The 24,374-nt window shown below is 58.3% G+C and overlaps 1 protein-coding gene across 1 annotated transcript in view; it reads right to left on the bottom strand.

Moving 5' to 3' along the window:
* The window catches only part of LOC138520573 (tripartite motif-containing protein 12A-like), a 45,532-nt gene extending 21,365 nt beyond the window's left edge, over positions 1–24,167 (bottom strand). Inside the window, exons 1-2 of the mRNA XM_069632910.1 lie at positions 23,747–24,167; positions 848–943 (exon numbers count right to left, since the gene is read on the bottom strand). Of these exons, the coding sequence (XP_069489011.1) occupies positions 848–943; positions 23,747–24,160 (510 nt within the window). The 5' untranslated portion in view covers positions 24,161–24,167. The remainder of the gene's footprint in view (positions 1–847; positions 944–23,746) is intronic.
* Positions 24,168–24,374: the final 207 nt, after the last annotated feature.

The following is a 24,374-nucleotide window of genomic DNA, read 5'->3' as shown; positions in this document are numbered from 1 at the left end:
GGGCGGAGAAACTCCCTGAGTTGAGAGTGACTGCCTAGTATATCGTGAAATTATGTAAAGGTGCTCGTAGCATGAACAGCAATCTATAGACCTGGGACATAGTGCAAGAGCGTCACTCATCATTGCCCCCATGACTCACCTCTACCACTCATTACACACTATTAGAGGGCTTATATACACCCCCTATTGCGCTTACTATGGAATGGTATCCACAGCAGCTCTCTGTGCTGTTGTTCCATTATCTGTACCTTTCGGGGGGCCCTTAGGTCTCTGACCCCCATTTATGCTTTTTGTCACTTTCATCTCTGTACTCTCATGGGATGTCTTGTATCTCTCCCCTCCAGCTCTACTCTCTGTACTCTCAGGGGATGTCTCGTATCTTTCCCATCCAGCTCAGCTCTCTGTACTCTCAGGAGCTGTCTCGTATCTCTCCCCTCCAGTTCTGTACTCACAGGGGATGTCTCGCATCTCTCCACTCCAGCCCAGCTCTCTGTACTCTGGGGATGTCTCGTATCTCACCCATCCAGCTCTGCTCCCTGTACTCTCAGGGGATGGCTCGTATCTCTCCCCTCCAGCTCTGCTCTCTGTACTGTTAGGATGTCTCGTATCTCACCCATCCAGCTCTGCTCTCTGCACTCTCAGGGATGTCTCACATCTCAGCCATCCAGCTCTGCTGCCTGTACTCTCAGGGGATGTCTCGTATCTCTCCCATCCAGCTCTGCTCCCTGTACTCTCAGGGGATCTCTCACATCTCACCCACCCAGCACTGTTCCACGGACTCTCATAGGCACCCTCGTGCCTCTCTGCCCTGAGCCTCTCTACACATATATGAAGGCATTACTCTCACCTCAAGCTCGGATGATTTCCTGCTTTCTTCCTCTCCCCACTCCTGCAGCTCCTTCAGCTCGTTTTTCAGATGCTCCATGTGGCTGTAAAGTTTATCCTAAAAGAATAAAACCAGTGTGTTAGTCAAAAGATATCCTGCAAATACATAATCTACACAGAACAAGGCAGAAGGGTCCCAGGACATCCTAGCCGGTTACCTATGCTTGTTTATAGTCTATTAAGAATATGTTCTTAAGATCACTTACAGTCTACAATGTATGCTCCCTCAGACTCCCCGCTGCTCCCATAGGCTAATGTACAGTCTATAGAGAACACTCCCTCAGACTCCCGACTGCCCCCATAGGCTAATGTACAGTCTATAGAGAATGCGCCCTCAATCTTCTAGCTGCTCCCATAGCCTAATGTACAGTCTATAGAGAATGCTCCCTCAGTCTTCTAGCTGCTCCCATAGGCTAATGTACAGTCTATAGAGAATGCTCCCTCAGTCTTCTAGCTGCTCCCATAGACTAATGTACAGTCTATAGAGAATGCTCCCTCAGTCTTCTAGCTGCTAGCATAGACTGGTCTACAATCCATAGCTAATCTTTACTTTACTTACTTTACTTTAATTATTTGTTTAGCGCAGACCTTGGACCCGTAGGCATGAGGGCGCGGACTGGACAGTTCAGGCAATATGCAGGTGGAGAGAGACTCAAAGATAGAGAGGCCAAAACGAGATTATGCAAACAGCCAAGTGTTTAGCTTTCTTTTAAATGGATCGAGCTCGTATGGAATCTGAGGTCAGGGGGAAAATCATGCCAAACCTTTGGAGCAACGATAGAGAAAGCTCCCCTTTCTGTCTTCCTGGTTCTGCATCTCGGGATCATTAGTAACTTTTGATTATTAGATCTGCGAGATCTACACACAGCCTTTTCCTCAATAAAGACCTGCAGATAACTGGGCATGATGCCAAGAGTGCATTTGAAAGTGATCACAAGGAGGCGAAAACGTATTCAGACCTCCACCCGGTGCCAGTGCAAAGCTCTTCTAGCCTCTGAGACATGGTCATCACCTCTTTGTTTTTGCTTTGTCAGCCCGAGTGGGACGGGTATGCCCAGACGTGGGTCCCGTGCCTGCTGGGCCTAGAGACCCAAGCTACTCCTCACTGATGAGCCCCGACAAGGGGGAAACATGTTTGGGGATGCTTGTGGTCTCGTGCAGAAGGAATGTGACCTAGCAGTTCGGGCTGGACTTCCCCTTTTGGGATGGGGCCAAGCCTGATTTGCATATGGTCTTTCCCCTTCTGTAATGGCTTGTCAGGCGAAGAACGATGGTCTGGAGGGTTGCCCCGAGCAATGCCAGTGGTTAAGATTCAGTCTAAACCTTCCAGCCATCACCTCTTTGTTTTTGCTTTGTCACCCCGAGTGGGACGGGTATGCCCAGATGTGGGTCCCGTGCCTGCTGGGCCTAGAGACCCAAGCTACTCCTCACTGATGAGCCCCGACAAGGGTGAAACATGTTTGGGGATGCTTGTGGTCTCCTGCAGAAGGGATGTGACCTAGCAGTTTGGGCCGGACTTCCCCTTTTGGGGTGGGGCCAAGCCTGATTTGCATATGGTCTTTCCCCTTCTGTAATGGCTTGGCAGGCGAAGAACGATGGTCTGGGGGGTTGCCCCGAGCAATGCCAGTGGTTAAGATTCAGTCTAAACCTTCCAGCCATCACCTCTTTGTTTTTGCCGTGTCTAGAGAGGCCCATGACCGCCCTCACAGCCCCGTTTTGAATTATTTGTATTCCGATTTGCTAAGACCAGCTAAAAGGCTACCGCAATAATCTAATTTAGCACCAATTATTGCTCTTGCTATAGTCTCTGCATTGGCCTGTGTTATAAGGGGTCTGAGGTGAGCAAGAAGTTTAATATAATACGCAGCCGCTGAGACCAAGCTGCCCACATAGGCCTTCATTGTGACAAACTGGTCGAAGGTGACACGCAGCATTTTAACTTTCTTGAGGGGGGTTATCTTAACATCCCCCAGTTGGAAGACATCATAGGCAGAGCCCAGTTTGGACAGCATGGGCTGCGAACCAACAATCAGAACTTTGGTCTTAGACCTATTCAGGGCCAGATCATTCCATAACATCAATTTATCGATAAGACCTTAGACCCTGTTCAGCTCTTCTTCATCACAATCATGAGATCCCCCAAAGGGGACGACACACTGCGTATCGTCCGCATAGTTGATGAATAACATCCCTTCCTGTTCCAGCAAGGCGAAGAACGGCGCCATACGAATATTATACAGTGAGGGGGAAACACAGGCCCCCTGCGGGACACCGTATTCCACTGGTATCGAGGCGGCCTCGGCCTCCTCGGAGCAGACTCTGCTTTCTCTATTTAAAAATGATGAAACCCAGCGTATAGCAGCTGGAGAGAAATTGCCCACTTCCTCTAGCCTGGAGACCAATATTGCATGGTCTACCAGGTCGAACGCGGCCGACAAAACCAATAGCATAAGCATGGATGAAAGTCCATTGTCCATTCTATCCAGGAGCCTGGATTTCAATTCCAGTAACGCAGTCTCCGTGCCGTAGCCTACTCTAAATTCAGATTGTTGGCAGTTCAAGATAGGGTATTTGTTTAAGTGTTGGTCAATTTGCCCGTAAGCAACCCGGTCGAGGATTTTCAATAGAAAGGGCGTATTGGTGATGGGCCTATAGATTTTTGGCTCATCCAAAGCTAGGCCAGGTTTTTTAAGAATTGGGATAACCCAAGATTGTTTAATATCTGCCGGAACGTGACCCTCAATGAGCGAGGCATTCACGAATTTGCAGATACCTGCAAGTAAGGTCGGGGGGCAGGTTTTTATAATCAAGGCCGAACAAGGGCTGCCTTTGCATCTAGTTGTTTTAAGGTGCGTCACCACCTCCGACAATTCATCAACATTGATTGGAGAAAAATGTTGTGACGCTCAGTGCAAGGCTTGCTCTGATCTAGCAAGGAGGCAACTGTCTTTCCCGAAATGTCTGCCTTGATGCCCTTCAATTTATTGACCATGGCATCTTGGATACTCTGGCACCATGTCACATCTTTCAAAACAGGCCCGGCGTCTGGAGGAGTGGTGGATTCCTGCTCTTTGAGTAATTTAAAGAGTTCTTTGACCTCAGATTTGGCATTTACAATCCTTTCGTTGATAAAGTTTTTCTTCGCATCAAGGACAGCCAGTTTACACACTCTGGCTGCACCTTTATAGGCCACCAGAGTTCCTGGTGCCGGATTGGTTTTCCAGTCATAACAAGGTTTCCTCATATTAGATTTTAGCTTTTGCAAGTCCGGGGAATACCATGGTTTATGTTTTACCTCCTTCCGGATTTATTTATGTTTCACTGGTTCTAAGTTATTTGTAATGTCCTCCAAGTTAGAGATCGAGTCTTTAGACATCTCCACCACCGGGTCCTTGGGTGAGAAATGTATATTAGGTCTCAGCAGTTGTTCTATTCTAATCCGCGTAATTAGCCTGGAATTTCTAGCAATGATATCCGACATCCCCTTATTTCTAGGTTTTATTGGGAAATCAGTCTGGATATCGAAGTGCACAAACGAATAGTCAGACCAGGGCAGGGAGATACCTGGAGATCTTTCCTAACAACATTAGTGGCCGAGATCCAATCCAAACCTAGGTTGGCCAAGGTCATATCCAACTCTACTCCCCGGGGGTCTTCATTGTGACCCAGCCAATAGTTAAAGTCATAGAGGTCCTAAGGTCATCAATCCTCATATCCTTTCCCCCATTAAATATGAATGGTGACACCAACCACGACACATATGTAACCAGATCTGAGATCCTTGACTGCCACAAACACACCTAGTTCTCCTCAGCAGACCCTCCTACAGTGGGAGACTTATGGTCCCGGAACTTGCACCCTCAACAGAAACACCCACAGGGAGGCTTGGGATATCCACACATGGCACACGTGAGGGCATGTGTGAGGTCACATGCTGGGCACATGCCACGTTACGTGCATTGCACTGATCAGAGAGTAAAGGTTAAGCAGACACCTTAACATTAACTATGATTTACTGTGAAAATACAACCGGGAGGGTAGGGGGGGGGCTTTAACATGCATTATCGGCCCACACCCTAGTTATAGGCCAGAAGTGAAGCCACTGGCGTTCCATCTGGTACTGACACTAATGTACAGTAGACTCCCAGCACCACCTCCTTGGTAAGAACGCATTTCACAGTGATTTACACTTAAATGGCCTGTCACTGTGAGATGTAAACAAAGAGAATCAAGCACTGGCAAAGCCAGTAGCTTTGGCTTTGTAAGTGTAGAGGGTATGTTTTTTGTCAATCCCCAATAGCCCAAAAAAAGGCTTATCCTCCGTCCTATGAGAGTTGAGCAGAACATGTCTATTCTTCCTCTGGAGTCGAGCAGCACCAGCCTCGCATGTGATGGGACTGCGCCCCAGAGCTGGGTCCAACTATTGCCCATCTGCAGAGAGCTCGCCATTGGGTGAAGTGGGGGGCTGAAGTCGAGTAGCACCAGCCTCGATGGTGATGGGGCTGTGCCCCAGGGCTGGGTCCAACCATTGCCCATCTGCAGAGAGCTCGCCATTGGGTGAAGTGGGGGCTGCAGTCGAGTAGCACCAGCCTCACGAAATGGGACTGCGCCCCAGGGCTGGGTCCAACCATTGCCCATCTGCAGACAGCTTGCCATTGGGTGAAGTGGGGGCTGCAGTGGAGCAGCACCAGCTTCGCATGTGATGGGACTGCGCTCCAGGGCTGGGCCCATTGCCCATCTGCAGAGAGCTCGCCATTGGATGAATTGGGGGGCTGCAGTCGAGCAGCACCAGCCTCGCATGTGATGGGGCTGCGCCCCAGGGCTGGGTCCAACCATTGCCCATCTGCAGAGAGCTCGCCATTGGGTGAAGTGGGGGGCTGCAGTCGAGCAGCACCCGCCTTGCATGGGATGGGGCTTTGCACCAGGGCTCCAACCATTGCCCATCTGCAGAGAGCTCGCCATTGGGTGAAGTCCCATCTGCAGAGAGCTCACCATTGGGTGAAGTGGGGGGATGCATTCGAGAAGCACCAGCCTTGCATGGGATGGGGCCCAGGGCTGGGTCCACCATTGCCCATCTGCAGAGAGCTCGCCATTGGGTGAAGTGGGAGCTGCAGTCGAGCAGCACCAGCCTCGCATGTGATGGGGCTGTGCCCCAGGGCTGGGTCCATTGCCCATCTGCAGAGAGCTCGCCATTGGGTGAAGTGGGGGCTGCAGTTGAGCAGTACCAGCCTCGTGTGTGATGGGACTGTGCCCCAGGGCTGGGTCCAACCATTGCCCATCTGCAGAGAGCTCGCCATTGGGTGAAGTGGGGGCTGCAGTCGAGTAGCACCAGCCTCACGTAATGGGGCTGCGCCCCAGGGCTGGGTCCAACCATTGCCCATCTGCAGAGAGCTCGCCATTGGATAAAGTGGGGGGCTGCAGTCGAGCAGCACCAGCCTCGCATGTGATGGGGCTGCGCCCCAGGCCTGGGTCCAACCATTGCCCATCTGTAGAGAGCTCGCCATTGGGTGAAGTGGGGGCTGTAGTCGAGCAGCACCAGCCTCGCATGTGATGGGGCTGTGCACCAGGGCTGGTTACAACCATTGCCCATCTGTAGAGAGCCCGCCATTGAGTGAAGGGGGGGCTGCAGTCGAGCAGCACCTGCCTCGCGTGTGATGGGGCTGCGTCCAACCATTGCCCATCTGCAGAGAGCTAGCCATTGGATGAAGTGGGGGTGTTCGGGGGCTGCAGTCGAGCAGCACCAGCCTCGCATGTGATGGGGCTGTGCCCCATGGCTGGGTCCATTACCCATCTGCAGAGAGCTCACCATTGGGTGAAGTGGGGGGCTGCTGTCGATGAACACCAGCACCGCATGTGATGGGGCTGCGCCCCAGGGCTAGGTCCCTTGACCAGCTGCAGAGAACTCGCCATTGGGTGAAGTGGGGGCTGCAGTCGAGTAGCACCAGCCTCACGTAATGGGACTGCGCCCCAGGGCTGGGTCCAACCATTGCCCATCTGCAGACAGCTTGCCATTGGGTGAAGTGGGGGCTACAGTCGAGCAGCACCAGCCTCGCATGTGATGGGACTGCGCTCCAGGGCTGGGTCCATTGCCCATCTGCAGAGAGCTCGCCATTGGATGAATTGGGGGGCTGCAGTCGAGCAGCACCAGCCTCGCATGTGATGGGGCTGCGCCCCAGGGCTGGGTCCAACCATTGCCCATCTGCAGACAGCTCGCCATTGGGTGAAGTGGGGGGCTGCAGTCGAGCAGCACCCGCCTCGCATGGGATGGGGCTGTGCACCAGGGCTCCAACCATTGCCCATCTGCAAAGAGCTCGCCATTGGGTGAAGTCCCATCTGCAGAGAGCTCACCATTGGGTGAAGTGGGGGCTGCTGTCGATGTACACCAGCCCCGCATGTGATGGGGCTGCGCCCCAGGGCTAGGTCCCTTGACCAGCTGCAGAGAGCTTGCCATTGGGTGAAGTGGGGGCTGCAGTCAAGTAGCACCAGCCTCATATGTGATGGGGCTGCGCCCCAGGGCTGGGTCCAACCACTGCCCATCTGCAGAGAGCTCACCATTGGGTGAAGTGGGGGCTTCAGTCGAGCAGCACCAGCCTCGTGTGTGATGGGGCTGTGCCTCAGGGCTGGGTCCATTGCCCATCTGCAGAGAGCTCGCCATTGGAGGAAGTGGGGGCTGCAGTCGAGCAACACCCGCCTCACATGTGATGGGACTGCGCCCCAGTGCTGGGTCCAACCATTGCCCATCTGCAGAGAGCTCGCCATTAGAGGAAGTGGGGGGCTGCAGTCGAGCAGCACCAGCCTCGCATGTGATGGGGCTGCACCCCAGGGCTGGGTCCAACCATTGGCCATCTGCAGAGAGCTTGCCATTGGGTGAAGTGGCGGGCTTCAGTCGAGCAGCACCAGCCTTGCATGTGATGGGACTGCGCCCCAGGGCTGGGTCCAACCATTGCACATCTGTAGAGAGCTCGCCATTGGGTGAAGTGGGGGCTGCAGTCGAGTAGCACCAGCCTCACATAATGGGGCTGCGCCCCAGGGCTGGGTCCAATCATTGCCCATCTGCAGAGAGCTCGCCATTGGATGAAGTGGGGGGCTGCAGTCGAGCAGCACCAGCCTCGCATGTGATGGGGCTGCGCCCCAGGGCTGGGTCCAACCATTGCCCATCTGCAGAGAGCTCGCCATTGGGTGAAGTGGGGGGCTGCAGTCAAGCAGCACGAGCCTCGCATGTGATGGGGCTGCCCCCCAGGGCTGGTTGCAACCATTGCCCATGTGTAGAGAGCTCGCCATTGGGTGAAGTGGGGGATGCAGTCGAGCAGCACCAGCCTCGCATGTGATGGGGCTGCACCCCAGGGCTGGTTACAACCATTGCCCATCTGTAGAGAGCTCGCCATTGAGTGAAGGGGGGGGCTGCAGTCGAGCAGCACCTGCCTCGCGTGTGATGGGGCTGCGTCCAACCATTGCCCATCTGCAGAGAGCTAGCCATTGAGTGAAGGGGGGCTGCAGTCGAGCAGCACCTGCCTCGCGTGTGATGGGGCTGCGTCCAACCATTGCCCATCTGCAGAGAGCTAGCCATTGGATGAAGTGGGGGTGTTCGGGGGCTGCAGTCGACCAGCACCAGCCTCGCATGTGATGGGGCTGCGCCCCAGGGCTAGGTCCCTTGACCAGCTGCAGAGAGCTTGCCATTGGGTGAAGTGGGGGCTGCAGTCAAGTAGCACCAGCCTCATATGTGATGGGGCTGCGCCCCAGGGCTGGGTCCAACCACTGCCCATCTGCAGAGAGCTCACCATTGGGTGAAGTGGGGGGCTGCTGTCGATGAACACCAGCCCCGCATGTGATGGGGCTGCGCCCCAGGGCTAGGTCCCTTGACCAGCTGCAGAGAGCTTGCCATTGGGTGAAGTGGGGGCTGCAGTCAAGTAGCACCAGCCTCATATGTGATGGGGCTGCGCCCCAGGCTGGGTCCAACCACTGCCCATCTGATGAGAGCTCACCATTGGGTGAAGTGGGGGCTTCAGTCGAGCAGCACCAGCCTCGTGTGTGATGGGGCTGCGCCCCAGGGCTAGGTCCCTTGACCAGCTGCAGAGAGCTCGCCATTGGGTGAAGTGGGGGCTGCAGTTGAGCAGTACCAGCCTCGCGTGTGATGGGACTGTGCCCCAGGGCTGGGTCCAACCATTGCCCATCTGCAGAGAGCTCGCCATTGGGTGAAGTGGGGGCTGCAGTCGAGTAGCACCAGCCTCACGTAATGGGGCTGCGCCCCAGGGCTGGGTCCAACCATTGCCCATCTGCAGAGAGCTCGCCATTGGATAAAGTGGGGGGCTGCAGTCGAGCAGCACCAGCCTCGCATGTGATGGGGCTGCGCCCCAGGCCTGGGTCCAACCATTGCCCATCTGTAGAGAGCTCGCCATTGGGTGAAGTGGGGGCTGTAGTCGAGCAGCACCAGCCTCGCATGTGATGGGGCTGTGCACCAGGGCTGGTTACAACCATTGCCCATCTGTAGAGAGCCCGCCATTGAGTGAAGGGGGGACTGCAGTCGAGCAGCACCTGCCTCGCGTGTGATGGGGCTGCGTCCAACCATTGCCCATCTGCAGAGAGCTAGCCATTGGATGAAGTGGGGGTGTTCGGGGGCTGCAGTCGAGCAGCACCAGCCTCGCATGTGATGGGGCTGTGCCCCATGGCTGGGTCCATTGCCCATCTGCAGAGAGCTCACCATTGGGTGAAGTGGGGGGCTGCTGTCGATGAACACCAGCACCGCATGTGATGGGGCTGCGCCCCAGGGCTAGGTCCCTTGACCAGCTGCAGAGAACTCACCATTGGGTGAAGTGGGGGCTGCAGTCGAGTAGCACCAGCCTCACGTAATGGGACTGCGCCCCAGGGCTGGGTCCAACCATTGCCCATCTGCAGACAGCTTGCCATTGGGTGAAGTGGGGGCTACAGTCGAGCAGCACCAGCCTCGCATGTGATGGGACTGCGCTCCAGGGCTGGGTCCATTGCCCATCTGCAGAGAGCTCGCCATTGGATGAATTGGGGGGCTGCAGTCGAGCAGCACCAGCCTCGCATGTGATGGGGCTGCGCCCCAGGGCTGGGTCCAACCATTGCACATCTGCAGACAGCTCGCCATTGGGTGAAGTGGGGGGCTGCAGTCGAGCAGCACCCGCCTCGCATGGGATGGGGCTGTGCACCACGGCTCCAACCATTGCCCATCTGCAAAGAGCTCGCCATTGGGTGAAGTCCCATCTGCAGAGAGCTCACCATTGGGTGAAGTGGGGGGCTGCTGTCGATGTACACCAGCCCCGCATGTGATGGGGCTGCGCCCCAGGGCTAGGTCCCTTGACCAGCTGCAGAGAGCTTGCCATTGGGTGAAGTGGGGGCTGCAGTCAAGTAGCACCAGCCTCATATGTGATGGGGCTGCGCCCCAGGGCTGGGTCCAACCACTGCCCATCTGCAGAGAGCTCACCATTGGGTGAAGTGGGGGCTTCAGTCGAGCAGCACCAGCCTCGTGTGTGATGGGGCTGTGCCTCAGGGCTGGGTCCATTGCCTATCTGCAGAGAGCTCGCCATTGGAGGAAGTGGGGGCTGCAGTCGAGCAACACCCGCCTCACATGTGATGGGACTGCGCCCCAGTGCTGGGTCCAACCATTGCCCATCTGCAGAGAGCTTGCCATTGGGTGAAGTGGCGGGCTTCAGTCGAGCAGCACCAGCCTTGCATGTGATGGGACTGCGCCCCAGGGCTGGGTCCAACCATTGCACATCTGTAGAGAGCTCGCCATTGGGTGAAGTGGGGGCTGCAGTCGAGTAGCACCAGCCTCACGTAATGGGGCTGCGCCCCAGGGCTGGGTCCAATCATTGCCCATCTGCAGAGAGCTCGCCATTGAATGAAGTGGGGGGCTGCAGTCGAGCAGCACCAGCCTCGCATGTGATGGGGCTGCGCCCCAGGGCTGGGTCCAACCATTGCCCATCTGCAGAGAGCTCGCCATTGGGTGAAGTGGGGGGCTGCAGTCAAGCAGCACGAGCCTCGCATGTGATGGGGCTGCCCCCCAGGGCTGGTTGCAACCATTGCCCATGTGTAGAGAGCTCGCCATTGGGTGAAGTGGGGGATGCTGTCGAGCAGCACCAGCCTCGCATGTGATGGGGCTGCACCCCAGGGCTGGTTACAACCATTGCCCATCTGTAGAGAGCTCGCCATTGAGTGAAGGGGGGGGCTGCAGTCGAGCAGCACCTGCCTCGCGTGTGATGGGGCTGCGTCCAACCATTGCCCATCTGCAGAGAGCTAGCCATTGAGTGAAGGGGGGGCTGCAGTCGAGCAGCACCTGCCTCGCGTGTGATGGGGCTGCGTCCAACCATTGCCCATCTGCAGAGAGCTAGCCATTGGATGAAGTGGGGGTGTTCGGGGGCTGCAGTCGACCAGCACCAGCCTCGCATGTGATGGGGCTGCGCCCCAGGGCTAGGTCCCTTGACCAGCTGCAGAGAGCTTGCCATTGGGTGAAGTGGGGGCTACAGTCAAGTAGCACCAGCCTCATATGTGATGGGGCTGCGCCCCAGGGCTGGGTCCAACCACTGCCCATCTGCAGAGAGCTCACCATTGGGTGAAGTGGGGGGCTGCTGTCGATGAACACCAGCCCCGCATGTGATGGGGCTGCGCCCCAGGGCTAGGTCCCTTGACCAGCTGCAGAGAGCTTGCCATTGGGTGAAGTGGGGGCTGCAGTCAAGTAGCAGCAGCCTCATATGTGATGGGGCTGCGCCCCAGGCTGGGTCCAACCACTGCCCATCTGATGAGAGCTCACCATTGGGTGAAGTGGGGGCTTCAGTCGAGCAGCACCAGCCTCGTGTGTGATGGGGCTGCGCCCCAGGGCTAGGTCCCTTGACCAGCTGCAGAGAGCTCGCCATTGGGTGAAGTGGGGGCTGCAGTTGAGCAGTACCAGCCTCGCGTGTGATGGGACTGTGCCCCAGGGCTGGGTCCAACCATTGCCCATCTGTAGAGAGCTCGCCATTGGGTGAAGTGGGGGCTGCAGTCGAGTAGCACCAGCCTCACATAATGGGGCTGCGCCCCAGGGCTGGGTCCAATCATTGCCCATCTGCAGAGAGCTCGCCATTGGATGAAGTAGGGGGCTGCAGTCGAGCAGCACCAGCCTCGCATGTGATGGGGCTGCGCCCCAGGGCTGGGTCCAACCATTGCCCATCTGCAGAGAGATCGCCATTGGGTGAAGTGGGGGGCTGCAGTCAAGCAGCACCCACCTCGCATGGGATGGGGCTGTGCACCAGGGCTCCCATCATTGCCCATCTGTAGAGAGCTCGCCATTGGGTGAAGTCCCATCTGCAGAGAGCTCGCCATTGGGTGAAGTGGGGGGATGCATTCGAGCAGCACCAACCTTGCATGTGATGGGGCCCAGGGCTGGGTCCACCATTGCCCATCTGCAGAGAGCTCGCCATTGGGTGAAGTGGGGGCTGCAGCCGAGCATCACCAGCCTCGCATGTGATGGGGCTGTGCCCCAGGGCTGGGTCCATTGCCCGTCTGCAGAGAGCTCACCATTGGGGGAAGTGGGGGCTGCAGCCGAGCATCACCAGCCTCGCGTGTGATGGGACTGCGCCCCAAGGCTGGGTCCAGCCATTGCCCATCTGCAGAGAGCTCGCCATTGGGTGAAGTGAGGGCTGCAGTCGAGTAGCACCAGCCTTGCATGTGATGGGGCTGCGCCCCATGGCTGGGTCCAACCATTGCCCATCTGCAGAGAGCTCGCCATTGGGTGAAGTGGGGGCTGCAGTCCAGTAGCACCAGCCTCGCATGTGATGGGGCTGCACCCCAGGGCTGGTTGCAACCATTGCCCATCTGTAGAGAGCTCGCCATTGGGTGAAGTGGGGGCTGCAGTCGAGCAGCACCAGCCTCGCATGTGATGGGGCTGCACCCCAGGGCTGGTTACAACCATTGCCCATCTGTAGAGAGCTCGCCATTGAGTGAAGGGGGGGCTGCAGTCGAGCAGCACCTGCCTCGCGTGTGACGGGGCTGCGTCCAACCATTGCCCATCTGCAGAGAGCTAGCCATTGGATGAAGTGGGGGTGTTCGGGGGCTGCAGTCGAGCAGCACCAGCCTCGCATGTGATGGGGCTGTGCCCCATGGCTGCGTCCATTGCCCATCTGCAGAGAGCTCACCATTGGGTGAAGTGGGGGGCTGCTGTCGGTGAACACCAGCCCCGCATGTGATGGGGCTGCGCCCCAGGCTAGGTCCCTTGACCAGCTGCAGAGAGCTTGCCATTGGGTGAAGTGGGGGCTGCAGTCAAGTAGCACCAGCCTCATATGTGATGGGGCTGCGCCCCAGGGCTGGGTCCAACCATTGCCCATCTGCAGAGAGCTCACAATTGGGTGAAGTGGGGGCTTCAGTCGAGCAGCACCAGCCTCGCGTGTGATGGGGCTGCGCCTCAGGGCTGGGTCCATTGCCCATCTGCAGAGAGCTCGCTATTGGAGGAAGTGGGGGCTGCAGTCGAGCAACACCCGCCTCACATGTGATGGGACTGCGCCCCAGTGCTGGGTCCAACCATTGCCCATCTGCAGAGAGCTCGCCATTTGAGGAAGTGGGGGGCTGCAGTCGAGCAGCACCAGCCTCGCATGTGATGGGGCTGCACCCCAGGGCTGGGTCCAACCATTGGCCATCTGCAGAGAGCTCGCCAGTGGGTGAAGTGGCGGGCTTCAGTCGAGCAGCACCAGCCTTGCATGTGATGGGACTGAGTCCCAGGGCTGGGTCCAACCATTGCCCATCTGCAGAGAGCTCGCCATTGGAGGAAGTGGGGGCTGCAGTCGAACAGCACGAGCCTTGCATGTGATGGGGCAGCCTCCCAGGGCTGGATCCAGCCATTGCCCATCTGCTGGGAGCTCACCATTGGGTGAAGTGGGGGCTGCAGTCGAGCAGCACCAGACTCACATGGGACTGTGCCCCAGGGCTGGGTCCACTGTCCATCTGCAGAGAGCTCGCCAGTGGGGGGCTGCAACTGAGCAGCACCAGCCTCGCGTGTGATGGGGCTGGGTCCAACCATTGCCCATCTGCAGAGGGCTCGCCATTGGATGACGTGGGGGCTGCAGTCGAGCAGCACCAGCCTCGCATGTGATGGGACTGTGCCCCACGGCTGGGTCCAACCATTGCCCATCTGCAGAGAGCATGCCATTGGGTGAAGTCCCATCTGTAGAGAGCTCGCCATTTGATGAAGTGGGGGCTGCAGTCGAGCAGCACCAGCCTTGCATGTGATGGGGCTGCACCCCAGGGCTGGGTCCAACCATTGCCCATCTGCAGAGCGCTCGCCATTGGGTGAAATGGGGGGCTGCAGTCGAGTAGCACCAGCCTCGCATGTGATGGGGCTGCACCCCAGGGCTGGGTCCAACCATTGCCCATCTGCAGAGAGCTCGCCATTGGGTGAATTCCCATCTGCAGAAAGCTCGCCATTGGATGAAGTTGGGGGCTGCAGTCAAGCAGCACCAGCCTCGCATGTGATGGGGCTGCGCCTCAGGGCTGGGTCCATTGCCCATCTGCAGAGAGCTCGCTATTGGAGGAAGTGGGGGCTGCAGTCGAGCAACACCCGCCTCACATGTGATGGGACTGCGCCCCAGTGCTGGGTCCAACCATTGCCCATCTGCAGAGAGCTCGCCATTAGAGGAAGTGGGGGGCTGCAGTCGAGCAGCACGAGCCTCGCATGTGATGGGGCTGCCCCCCAGGGCTGGATCCAGCCATTGCCCATCTGCTGGGAGCTCACCATTGGGTGAAGTGGCGGGCTTCAGTCGAGCAGCACCAGCCTTGCATGTGATGGGACAGAGCCCCAGGGCTGGGTCCAACCATTGCCCATCTGCAGAGAGCTCACCATTGGAGGAAGTGGGGGCTGCAGTCGAGCAGCACGAGCCTCGCATGGGACTGTGCCCCAGGGCTGGGTCCACTGTCCATCTGCAGAGAGCTCGCCAGTGGGGGGCTGCAACTGAGCAGCACCAGCCTCGCGTGTGATGGGGCTGGGTCCAACCATTGCCCATCTGCAGAGGGCTCGCCATTGGATGACGTGGGGGCTGCAGTCGAGCAGCACCAGCCTCGCATGTGATGGGACTGTGCCCCACGGTTGGGTCCAACCATTGCCCATCTGCAGCGAGCACGCCATTGGGTGAAGTCCCATCTGCAGAGAGCTCGCCATTTGATGAAGTGGGGGCTGCAGTCGAGCAGCACCAGCCTTGCATGTGATGGGGCTGCACCCCAGGGCTGGGTCCAACCATTGCCCATCTGCAGAGCGCTCGCCATTGGGTGAAATGGGGGGCTGCAGTCGAGTAGCACCAGCCTCGCATGTGATGGGGCTGTGCACCAGGGCTGGTTACAACCATTGCCCATCTGTAGAGAGCCCGCCATTGAGTGAAGGGGGGGCTGCAGTCGAGCAGCACCTGCCTCGCGTGTGATGGGGCTGCGTCCAACCATTGCCCATCTGCAGAGAGCTAGCCATTGGATGAAGTGGGGGTGTTCGGGGGCTGCAGTCGAGCAGCACCAGCCTCGCATGTGATGGGGCTGTGCCCCATGGCTGGGTCCATTGCCCATCTGCAGAGAGCTCACCATTGGGTGAAGTGGGGGGCTGCTGTCGATGAACACCAGCACCGCATGTGATGGGGCTGCGCCCCAGGGCTACGTCCCTTGACCAGCTGCAGAGAACTCGCCATTGGGTGAAGTGGGGGCTGCAGTCGAGTAGCACCAGCCTCACGTAATGGGACTGCGCCCCAGGGCTGGGTCCAACCATTGCCCATCTGCAGACAGCTTGCCATTGGGTGAAGTGGGGGCTACAGTCGAGCAGCACCAGCCTCGCATGTGATGGGACTGCGCTCCAGGGCTGGGTCCATTGCCCATCTGCAGAGAGCTCGCCATTGGATGAATTGGGGGGCTGCAGTCGAGCAGCACCAGCCTCGCATGTGATGGGGCTGCGCCCCAGGGCTGGGTCCAACCATTGCCCATCTGCAGACAGCTCGCCATTGGGTGAAGTGGGGGGCTGCAGTCGAGCAGCACCCGCCTCGCATGGGATGGGGCTGTGCACCAGGGCTCCAACCATTGCCCATCTGCAAAGAGCTCGCCATTGGGTGAAGTCCCATCTGCAGAGAGCTCACCATTGGGTGAAGTGGGGGGCTGCTGTCGATGTACACCAGCCCCGCATGTGATGGGGCTGCGCCCCAGGGCTAGGTCCCTTGCCAGCTGCAGAGAGCTTGCCATTGGGTGAAGTGGGGGCTGCAGTCAAGTAGCACCAGCCTCATATGTGATGGGGCTGCGCCCCAGGGCTGGGTCCAACCACTGCCCATCTGCAGAGAGCTCACCATTGGGTGAAGTGGGGGCTTCAGTCGAGCAGCACCAGCCTCGTGTGTGATGGGGCTGTGCCTCAGGGCTGGGTCCATTGCCCATCTGCAGAGAGCTCGCCATTGGAGGAAGTGGGGGCTGCAGTCGAGCAACACCCGCCTCACATGTGATGGGACTGCGCCCCAGTGCTGGGTCCAACCATTGCCCATCTGCAGAGAGCTCGCCATTAGAGGAAGTGGGGGGCTGCAGTCGAGCAGCACCAGCCTCGCATGTGATGGGGCTGCACCCCAGGGCTGGGTCCAACCATTGGCCATCTGCAGAGAGCTTGCCATTGGGTGAAGTGGCGGGCTTCAGTCGAGCAGCACCAGCCTTGCATGTGATGGGACTGCGCCCCAGGGCTGGGTCCAACCATTGCACATCTGTAGAGAGCTCGCCATTGGGTGAAGTGGGGGCTGCAGTCGAGTAGCACCAGCCTCACGTAATGGGGCTGCGCCCCAGGGCTGGGTCCAATCATTGCCCATCTGCAGAGAGCTCGCCATTGAATGAAGTGGGGGGCTGCAGTCGAGCAGCACCAGCCTCGCATGTGATGGGGCTGCGCCCCAGGGCTGGGTCCAACCATTGCCCATCTGCAGAGAGCTCGCCATTGGGTGAAGTGGGGGGCTGCAGTCAAGCAGCACGAGCCTCGCATGTGATGGGGCTGCCCCCCAGGGCTGGTTGCAACCATTGCCCATGTGTAGAGAGCTCGCCATTGGGTGAAGTGGGGGATGCAGTCGAGCAGCACCAGCCTCGCATGTGATGGGGCTGCACCCCAGAGCTGGTTACAACCATTGCCCATCTGTAGAGAGCTCGCCATTGAGTGAAGGGGGGGGGCTGCAGTCGAGCAGCACCTGCCTCGCGTGTGATGGGGCTGCGTCCAACCATTGCCCATCTGCAGAGAGCTAGCCATTGAGTGAAGGGGGGGCTGCAGTCGAGCAGCACCTGCCTCGCGTGTGATGGGGCTGCGTCCAACCATTGCCCATCTGCAGAGAGCTAGCCATTGGATGAAGTGGGGGTGTTCGGGGGCTGCAGTCGACCAGCACCAGCCTCGCATGTGATGGGGCTGCGCCCCAGGGCTAGGTCCCTTGACCAGCTGCAGAGAGCTTGCCATTGGGTGAAGTGGGGGCTGCAGTCAAGTAGCACCAGCCTCATATGTGATGGGGCTGCGCCCCAGGGCTGGGTCCAACCACTGCCCATCTGCAGAGAGCTCACCATTGGGTGAAGTGGGGGGCTGCTGTCGATGAACACCAGCCCCGCATGTGATGGGGCTGTGCCCCAGGGCTAGGTCCCTTGACCAGCTGCAGAGAGCTTGCCATTGGGTGAAGTGGGGGCTGCAGTCAAGTAGCACCAGCCTCATATGTGATGGGGCTGCGCCCCAGGCTGGGTCCAACCACTGCCCATCTGATGAGAGCTCACCATTGGGTGAAGTGGGGGCTTCAGTCGAGCAGCACCAGCCTCGTGTGTGATGGGGCTGCGCCCCAGGGCTAGGTCCCTTGACCAGCTGCAGAGAGCTCGCCATTGGGTGAAGTGGGGGCTGCAGTTGAGCAGTACCAGCCTCGCGTGTGATGGGACTGTGCCCCAGGGCTGGGTCCAACCATTGCCCATCTGTAGAGAGCTCGCCATTGGGTGAAGTGGGGACTGCAGTCGAGTAGCACCAGCCTCACATAATGGGGCTGCGCCCCAGGGCTGGGTCCAATCATTGCCCATCTGCAGAGAGCTCGCCATTGGATGAAGTAGGGGGCTGCAGTCGAGCAGCACCAGCCTCGCATGTGATGGGGCTGCGCCCCAGGGCTGGGTCCAACCATTGCCCATCTGCAGAGAGATCGCCATTGGGTGAAGTGGGGGGCTGCAGTCAAGCAGCACCCACCTCGCATGGGATGGGGCTGTGCACCAGGGCTCCCATCATTGCCCATCTGTAGAGAGCTCGCCATTGGGTGAAGTCCCATCTGCAGAGAGCTCGCCATTGGGTGAAGTGGGGGGATGCATTCGAGCAGCACCAACCTTGCATGTGATGGGGCCCAGGGCTGGGTCCACCATTGCCCATCTGCAGAGAGCTCGCCATTGGGTGAAGTGGGGGCTGCAGCCGAGCATCACCAGCCTCGCATGTGATGGGGCTGTGCCCCAGGGCTGGGTCCATTGCCCGTCTGCAGAGAGCTCACCATTGGGGGAAGTGGGGGCTGCAGCCGAGCATCACCAGCCTCGCGTGTGATGGGACTGCGCCCCAAGGCTGGGTCCAGCCATTGCCCATCTGCAGAGAGCTCGCCATTGGGTGAAGTGAGGGCTGCAGTCGAGTAGCACCAGCCTTGCATGTGATGGGGCTGCGCCCCATGGCTGGGTCCAACCATTGCCCATCTGCAGAGAGCTCGCCATTGGGTGAAGTGGGGGCTGCAGTCCAGTAGCACCAGCCTCGCATGTGATGGGGCTGCACCCCAGGGCTGGTTGCAACCATTGCCCATCTGTAGAGAGCTCGCCATTGGGTGAAGTGGGGGCTGCAGTCGAGCAGCACCAGCCTCGCATGTGATGGGGCTGCACCCCAGGGCTGGTTACAACCATTGCCCATCTGTAGAGAGCTCGCCATTGAGTGAAGGGGGGGCTGCAGTCGAGCAGCACCTGCCTCGCGTGTGACGGGGCTGCGTCCAACCATTGCCCATCTGCAGAGAGCTAGCCATTGGATGAAGTGGGGGTGTTCGGGGGCTGCAGTCGAGCAGCACCAGCCTCGCATGTGATGGGGCTGTGCCCCATGGCTGGGTCCATTGCCCATCTGCAGAGAGCTCACCATTGGGTGAAGTGGGGGGCTGCTGTCGGTGAACACCAGCCCCGCATGTGATGGGGCTGCGCCCCAGGCTAGGTCCCTTGACTAGCTGCAGAGAGCTTGCCATTGGGTGAAGTGGGGGCTGCAGTCAAGTAGCACCAGCCTCATATGTGATGGGGCTGCGCCCCAGGGCTGGGTCCAACCATTGCCCATCTGCAGAGAGCTCACAATTGGGTGAAGTGGGGGCTTCAGTCGAGCAGCACCAGCCTCGCGTGTGATGGGGCTGCGCCTCAGGGCTGGGTCCATTGCCCATCTGCAGAGAGCTCGCTATTGGAGGAAGTGGGGGCTGCAGTCGAGCAACACCCGCCTCACATGTGATGGGACTGCGCCCCAGTGCTGGGTCCAACCATTGCCCATCTGCAGAGAGCTCGCCATTAGAGGAAGTGGGGGGCTGCAGTCGAGCAGCACCAGCCTCGCATGTGATGGGGCTGCACCCCAGGGCTGGGTCCAACCATTGGCCATCTGCAGAGAGCTCGCCAGTGGGTGAAGTGGCGGGCTTCAGTCGAGCAGCACCAGCCTTGCATGTGATGGGACTGAGTCCCAGGGCTGGGTCCAACCATTGCCCATCTGCAGAGAGCTCGCCATTGGAGGAAGTGGGGGCTGCAGTCGAACAGCACGAGCCTTGCATGTGATGGGGCAGCCTCCCAGGGCTGGATCCAGCCATTGCCCATCTGCTGGGAGCTCACCATTGGGTGAAGTGGGGGCTGCAGTCGAGCAGCACCAGACTCACATGGGACTGTGCCCCAGGGCTGGGTCCACTGTCCATCTGCAGAGAGCTCGCCAGTGGGGGGCTGCAACTGAGCAGCACCAGCCTCGCGTGTGATGGGGCTGGGTCCAACCATTGCCCATCTGCAGAGGGCTCGCCATTGGATGACGTGGGGGCTGCAGTCGAGCAGCACCAGCCTCGCATGTGATGGGACTGTGCCCCACGGCTGGGTCCAACCATTGCCCATCTGCAGAGAGCATGCCATTGGGTGAAGTCCCATCTGTAGAGAGCTCGCCATTTGATGAAGTGGGGGCTGCAGTCGAGCAGCACCAGCCTTGCATGTGATGGGGCTGCACCCCAGGGCTGGGTCCAACCATTGCCCATCTGCAGAGCGCTCGCCATTGGGTGAAATGGGGGGCTGCAGTCGAGTAGCACCAGCCTCGCATGTGATGGGGCTGCACCCCAGGGCTGGGTCCAACCATTGCCCATCTGCAGAGAGCTCGCCATTGGGTGAATTCCCATCTGCAGAAAGCTCGCCATTGGATGAAGTTGGGGGCTGCAGTCAAGCAGCACCAGCCTCGCATGTGATGGGGCTGCGCCTCAGGGCTGGGTCCATTGCCCATCTGCAGAGAGCTCGCTATTGGAGGAAGTGGGGGCTGCAGTCGAGCAACACCCGCCTCACATGTGATGGGACTGCGCCCCAGTGCTGGGTCCAACCATTGCCCATCTGCAGAGAGCTCGCCATTAGAGGAAGTGGGGGGCTGCAGTCGAGCAGCACGAGCCTCGCATGTGATGGGGCTGCCCCCCAGGGCTGGATCCAGCCATTGCCCATCTGCTGGGAGCTCACCATTGGGTGAAGTGGCGGGCTTCAGTCGAGCAGCACCAGCCTTGCATGTGATGGGACAGAGCCCCAGGGCTGGGTCCAACCATTGCCCATCTGCAGAGAGCTCACCATTGGAGGAAGTGGGGGCTGCAGTCGAGCAGCACGAGCCTCGCATGGGACTGTGCCCCAGGGCTGGGTCCACTGTCCATCTGCAGAGAGCTCGCCAGTGGGGGGCTGCAACTGAGCAGCACCAGCCTCGCGTGTGATGGGGCTGGGTCCAACCATTGCCCATCTGCAGAGGGCTCGCCATTGGATGACGTGGGGGCTGCAGTCGAGCAGCACCAGCCTCGCATGTGATGGGACTGTGCCCCACGGTTGGGTCCAACCATTGCCCATCTGCAGCGAGCACGCCATTGGGTGAAGTCCCATCTGCAGAGAGCTCGCCATTTGATGAAGTGGGGGCTGCAGTCGAGCAGCACCAGCCTTGCATGTGATGGGGCTGCACCCCAGGGCTGGGTCCAACCATTGCCCATCTGCAGAGCGCTCGCCATTGGGTGAAATGGGGGGCTGCAGTCGAGTAGCACCAGCCTCGCATGTGATGGGGCTGCACCCCAGGGCTGGGTCCAACCATTGCCCATTTTTGCAGAGAGCTCGCCATTGGGTGAATTCCCATCTGCAGAAAGCTCGCCATTGGATGAAGTTGGGGGCTGCAGTCAAGCAGCACCAGCCTCGCATGTGATGGGGCTGCGCCCCAGGGCTGGGTCCATTGCCCATCTGCAGAGAGCTCGCCATTGGGTGAAGTGTGGGGCTGAAGTCGAGCAGCACCAGCCTCGCATGTGATGGGACTGCGCCCCAGGGCTGGGTCCAACCATTGCCCATCTGCAGAGAGCTCGCCATTGGATGAAGTGGGGGCTGCAGTCGAGTAGCACCAGCCTCGCATGTGATGGGGCTGCGCCCCAGGGCTGGATCCAACCATTGCCCATCTGCAGAGAGCTCGCCATTGGGTGAAGTGGGGGCTTCAGTCGAGTAGCACCAGCATCGCATGTGATGGGGCTGTGCCCCAGGGCTTGGTCCATTGCCCATCTGCAGAGAGCTCGCCATTGGGTGAAGTCCCATCTGCAGAGAGCTCGACATTAGGTGAAGTCCCATCTGCCAAGAGCTCACCATTGGATGAAGTGGGGGCTGCAGCCGAGCATCACCAGCCTCGCATGTGATGGGACTGCGCCCCAGGGCTGGGACCAACCATTGCCCATCTGCAGAGAGCTCGCCATTGGGTGAAGTCCCATCTGCAGAGAGCTCGCCATTGGGTGAAGTGGGGGCTGCAGTCGAGCAGCACCAGCCTCTCATGTGATGGGGCTGCACCCCACAGCTGGGTCCAACCATTGCCCATCTGAAGAGAGCTTGCCATCGGATGAAGTGGGGGCTGCAGTCGAGCAACACCAGCCTCGCATGTGATGGGGCTGTGCCCCAGGACTGGGTCCATTGCCCATCCGCAGAGAGCTCGCCATTGGGTGAAGTGGGGGCTAGTGGGGGCTGTAGTCGAGCAGTGGGGAAACAGGTCTCGAGTCAAAAGTGGGTCTGCAGTCAAAATAAGTGACATTTTAAGGGTTAATTCGTGAACAACCTCCATTTATGTATTTCCTTAAAGGAAGGGCCTCATTGGAAGCCAGGCCACCACTTTGCCAGTTTATGGGTTTGGAACCCACACCAACAATCTGCTGCTTTGACATGGAGTTAATACTGGCATGTAAAGCTGCAGCCACTGTCCATGCATAATTACTGCATATCCTGTGGGATTCCATAATGGGGAATAGCAGCAGCCGTGCAGTGCATTACTGACCAAGACATGCCACACACACAACCTGCACTCTGTGGCAGCCTCCACAAAGTATGAGATGCAAGGTCCCAAACATGCCAGACACCATTGTACTGTTGGGCATCCTGGAACTCAGTAGGAAATTTAGGTTCCCAAGACATGCCACGTACACCCTCTGTACTCTTGGGCAGCCCCCACTCACCAGGAGCCTTAGGATCCCAAGACATGGAACATTCATCACGTGTACTCTTGGGCAGCCCCCACCCAGCACCTGATTCTGAAACCAGCGCATATCATGTACATAGGTTCTATCCATGGCATGTGTGCTCTCTGGGGGCGAGGGCATCGTGGGATATGTGGTTCCTGTCTGGTCACATATGCATCTTGTACATTTGGTCAGCCTTATTCTGTGGCAACCCTTTGGTCCCAAGCTTGCCATATGAACATCGTGTGCTCTTGAGTATCTTACTATAGACCACACTGTGACCTTTGTGAGCTCAGACCCTTCACATAATATGCATTGTGTGCCCTTAGTCAGCCTCCTATACGGCGTGCACCCTAAGGTCCCAGACCTGTCTAATGCACACTGTGGTACTTTGGACAGACTCTTTGATTCCTGCTCTTTCACATACTCTACTTGTGCTCCTGGGCACCCTTCTGAGGGTGCCTTTTGCCACCAGTCAAGTCACACACAGTGTGCTCTTGGGCCCTTCTTTATAGGACACACTGTGTGAGCTCTATGCTGCAGAGATACCTGCCACACACTCAGGTGTGTGGTTCTCTTCACTGTGCAGCTGCACGTGCTGGACCTCCACCTTTAGGGGTACACTGTGGCTATAATGAGTGCCATCATATCCACAACGTTACCCATCTTCCCCGGGAGACTGCCCCCCACGAGTCTCCTTGACCTACATACAGCACACATACTGTGTAATCCTGGACACTAGTGTCTGGAATGGGAAGCATTATGCACCGCCTCCTTTCGCCCCAGGGCTATAGTGCAAACTACGTACTCCTGCACAGCCTCAGAAATGAAGAGCATTGTGTGAGAACCCCCCATGTCCCAGACCTACAGCACACACACCTTGTACTCCTGGGCAGGCGCTGGGATGGGGAGGACTGTGTAAGAACCCTGTGTCCCTATATTACACATACACCTTGAACTCCTGGACAGATGCTGGAATGGGAAGCACTGCGCAGAGACCCCACCCATGTGCATGGCCTACAGCACACATACCTTGTACTCTTGGGCTGCTTCTTGGATGGGGAGCACTGTATGGTAAATTCACCTATGTGCCTATAGCACACATACCTTGCACTCCTGGGCATTCACTGGAATGGGGAGGACTGTGTAAGAACCCATCCCTCTCCATGTCCCTATAGCACATATACCTTGTACTCTTGGGCTGCTTCTTGGATGGGGAGCACTGTGTGAGGCTTGTGATCCCGTGACATGCTGCAGACCACACAGATGGCTCTCTGGTCATCCTCGCAGAAGAGTTTCAGTTTCTCTTCGTGTTCTCTGCACAGATTCTCCTCCTGGGGGGTCGTATTGGGAAGGTGGAGCTGTTTTAACATCTCCACCATGTTTGCCAGCTGCCAGTTGGGTCGGAGGGTTTTGTTCTGTGAGGTTTTCCTGCACTGAGGGCAGGGGAAGTTTGCCTCCAGTGCCTCCCAGCACTGAGTGATGCAGGACAGGCAGAAGGCATGTCCACACTCCACAGACACCGGCTCTGTGAAGTATTCCAGGCATATGGAGCAGGTGGCCTCCTCCTTCAGCCCCTGGAGTGGGGCGGCTGCGGCCATGTTCCTGCTCAGCTGCAAAAAAATGTTTTACTTTCAGTTTCCTTTCTCATCAGAGCCCCTGAAGGGGGCGTGTCAGTCCCTTCTCCTTCCTTAAACACCCAGGAGGAGCGCGAGGTATTTACTGGCTGTGGGACATGCCTATCAAGCTGGGTGGGCGTGTCCTCAGTTGAGCAGGCACTGGTGTGGACTTGGAACAAAAAGAGACCTTGGAAAA

The sequence above is a fragment of the Ambystoma mexicanum genome, chromosome 13, assembly GCF_040938575.1.
Source record: "Ambystoma mexicanum isolate Mex_15411 chromosome 13, UKY_AmexF1_1, whole genome shotgun sequence".
NCBI lineage: Eukaryota > Metazoa > Chordata > Amphibia > Caudata > Ambystomatidae > Ambystoma > Ambystoma mexicanum.
Note: the sequence above shows the minus strand (reverse complement) of the source record. Positions and strands in the feature narration are given on the sequence as shown.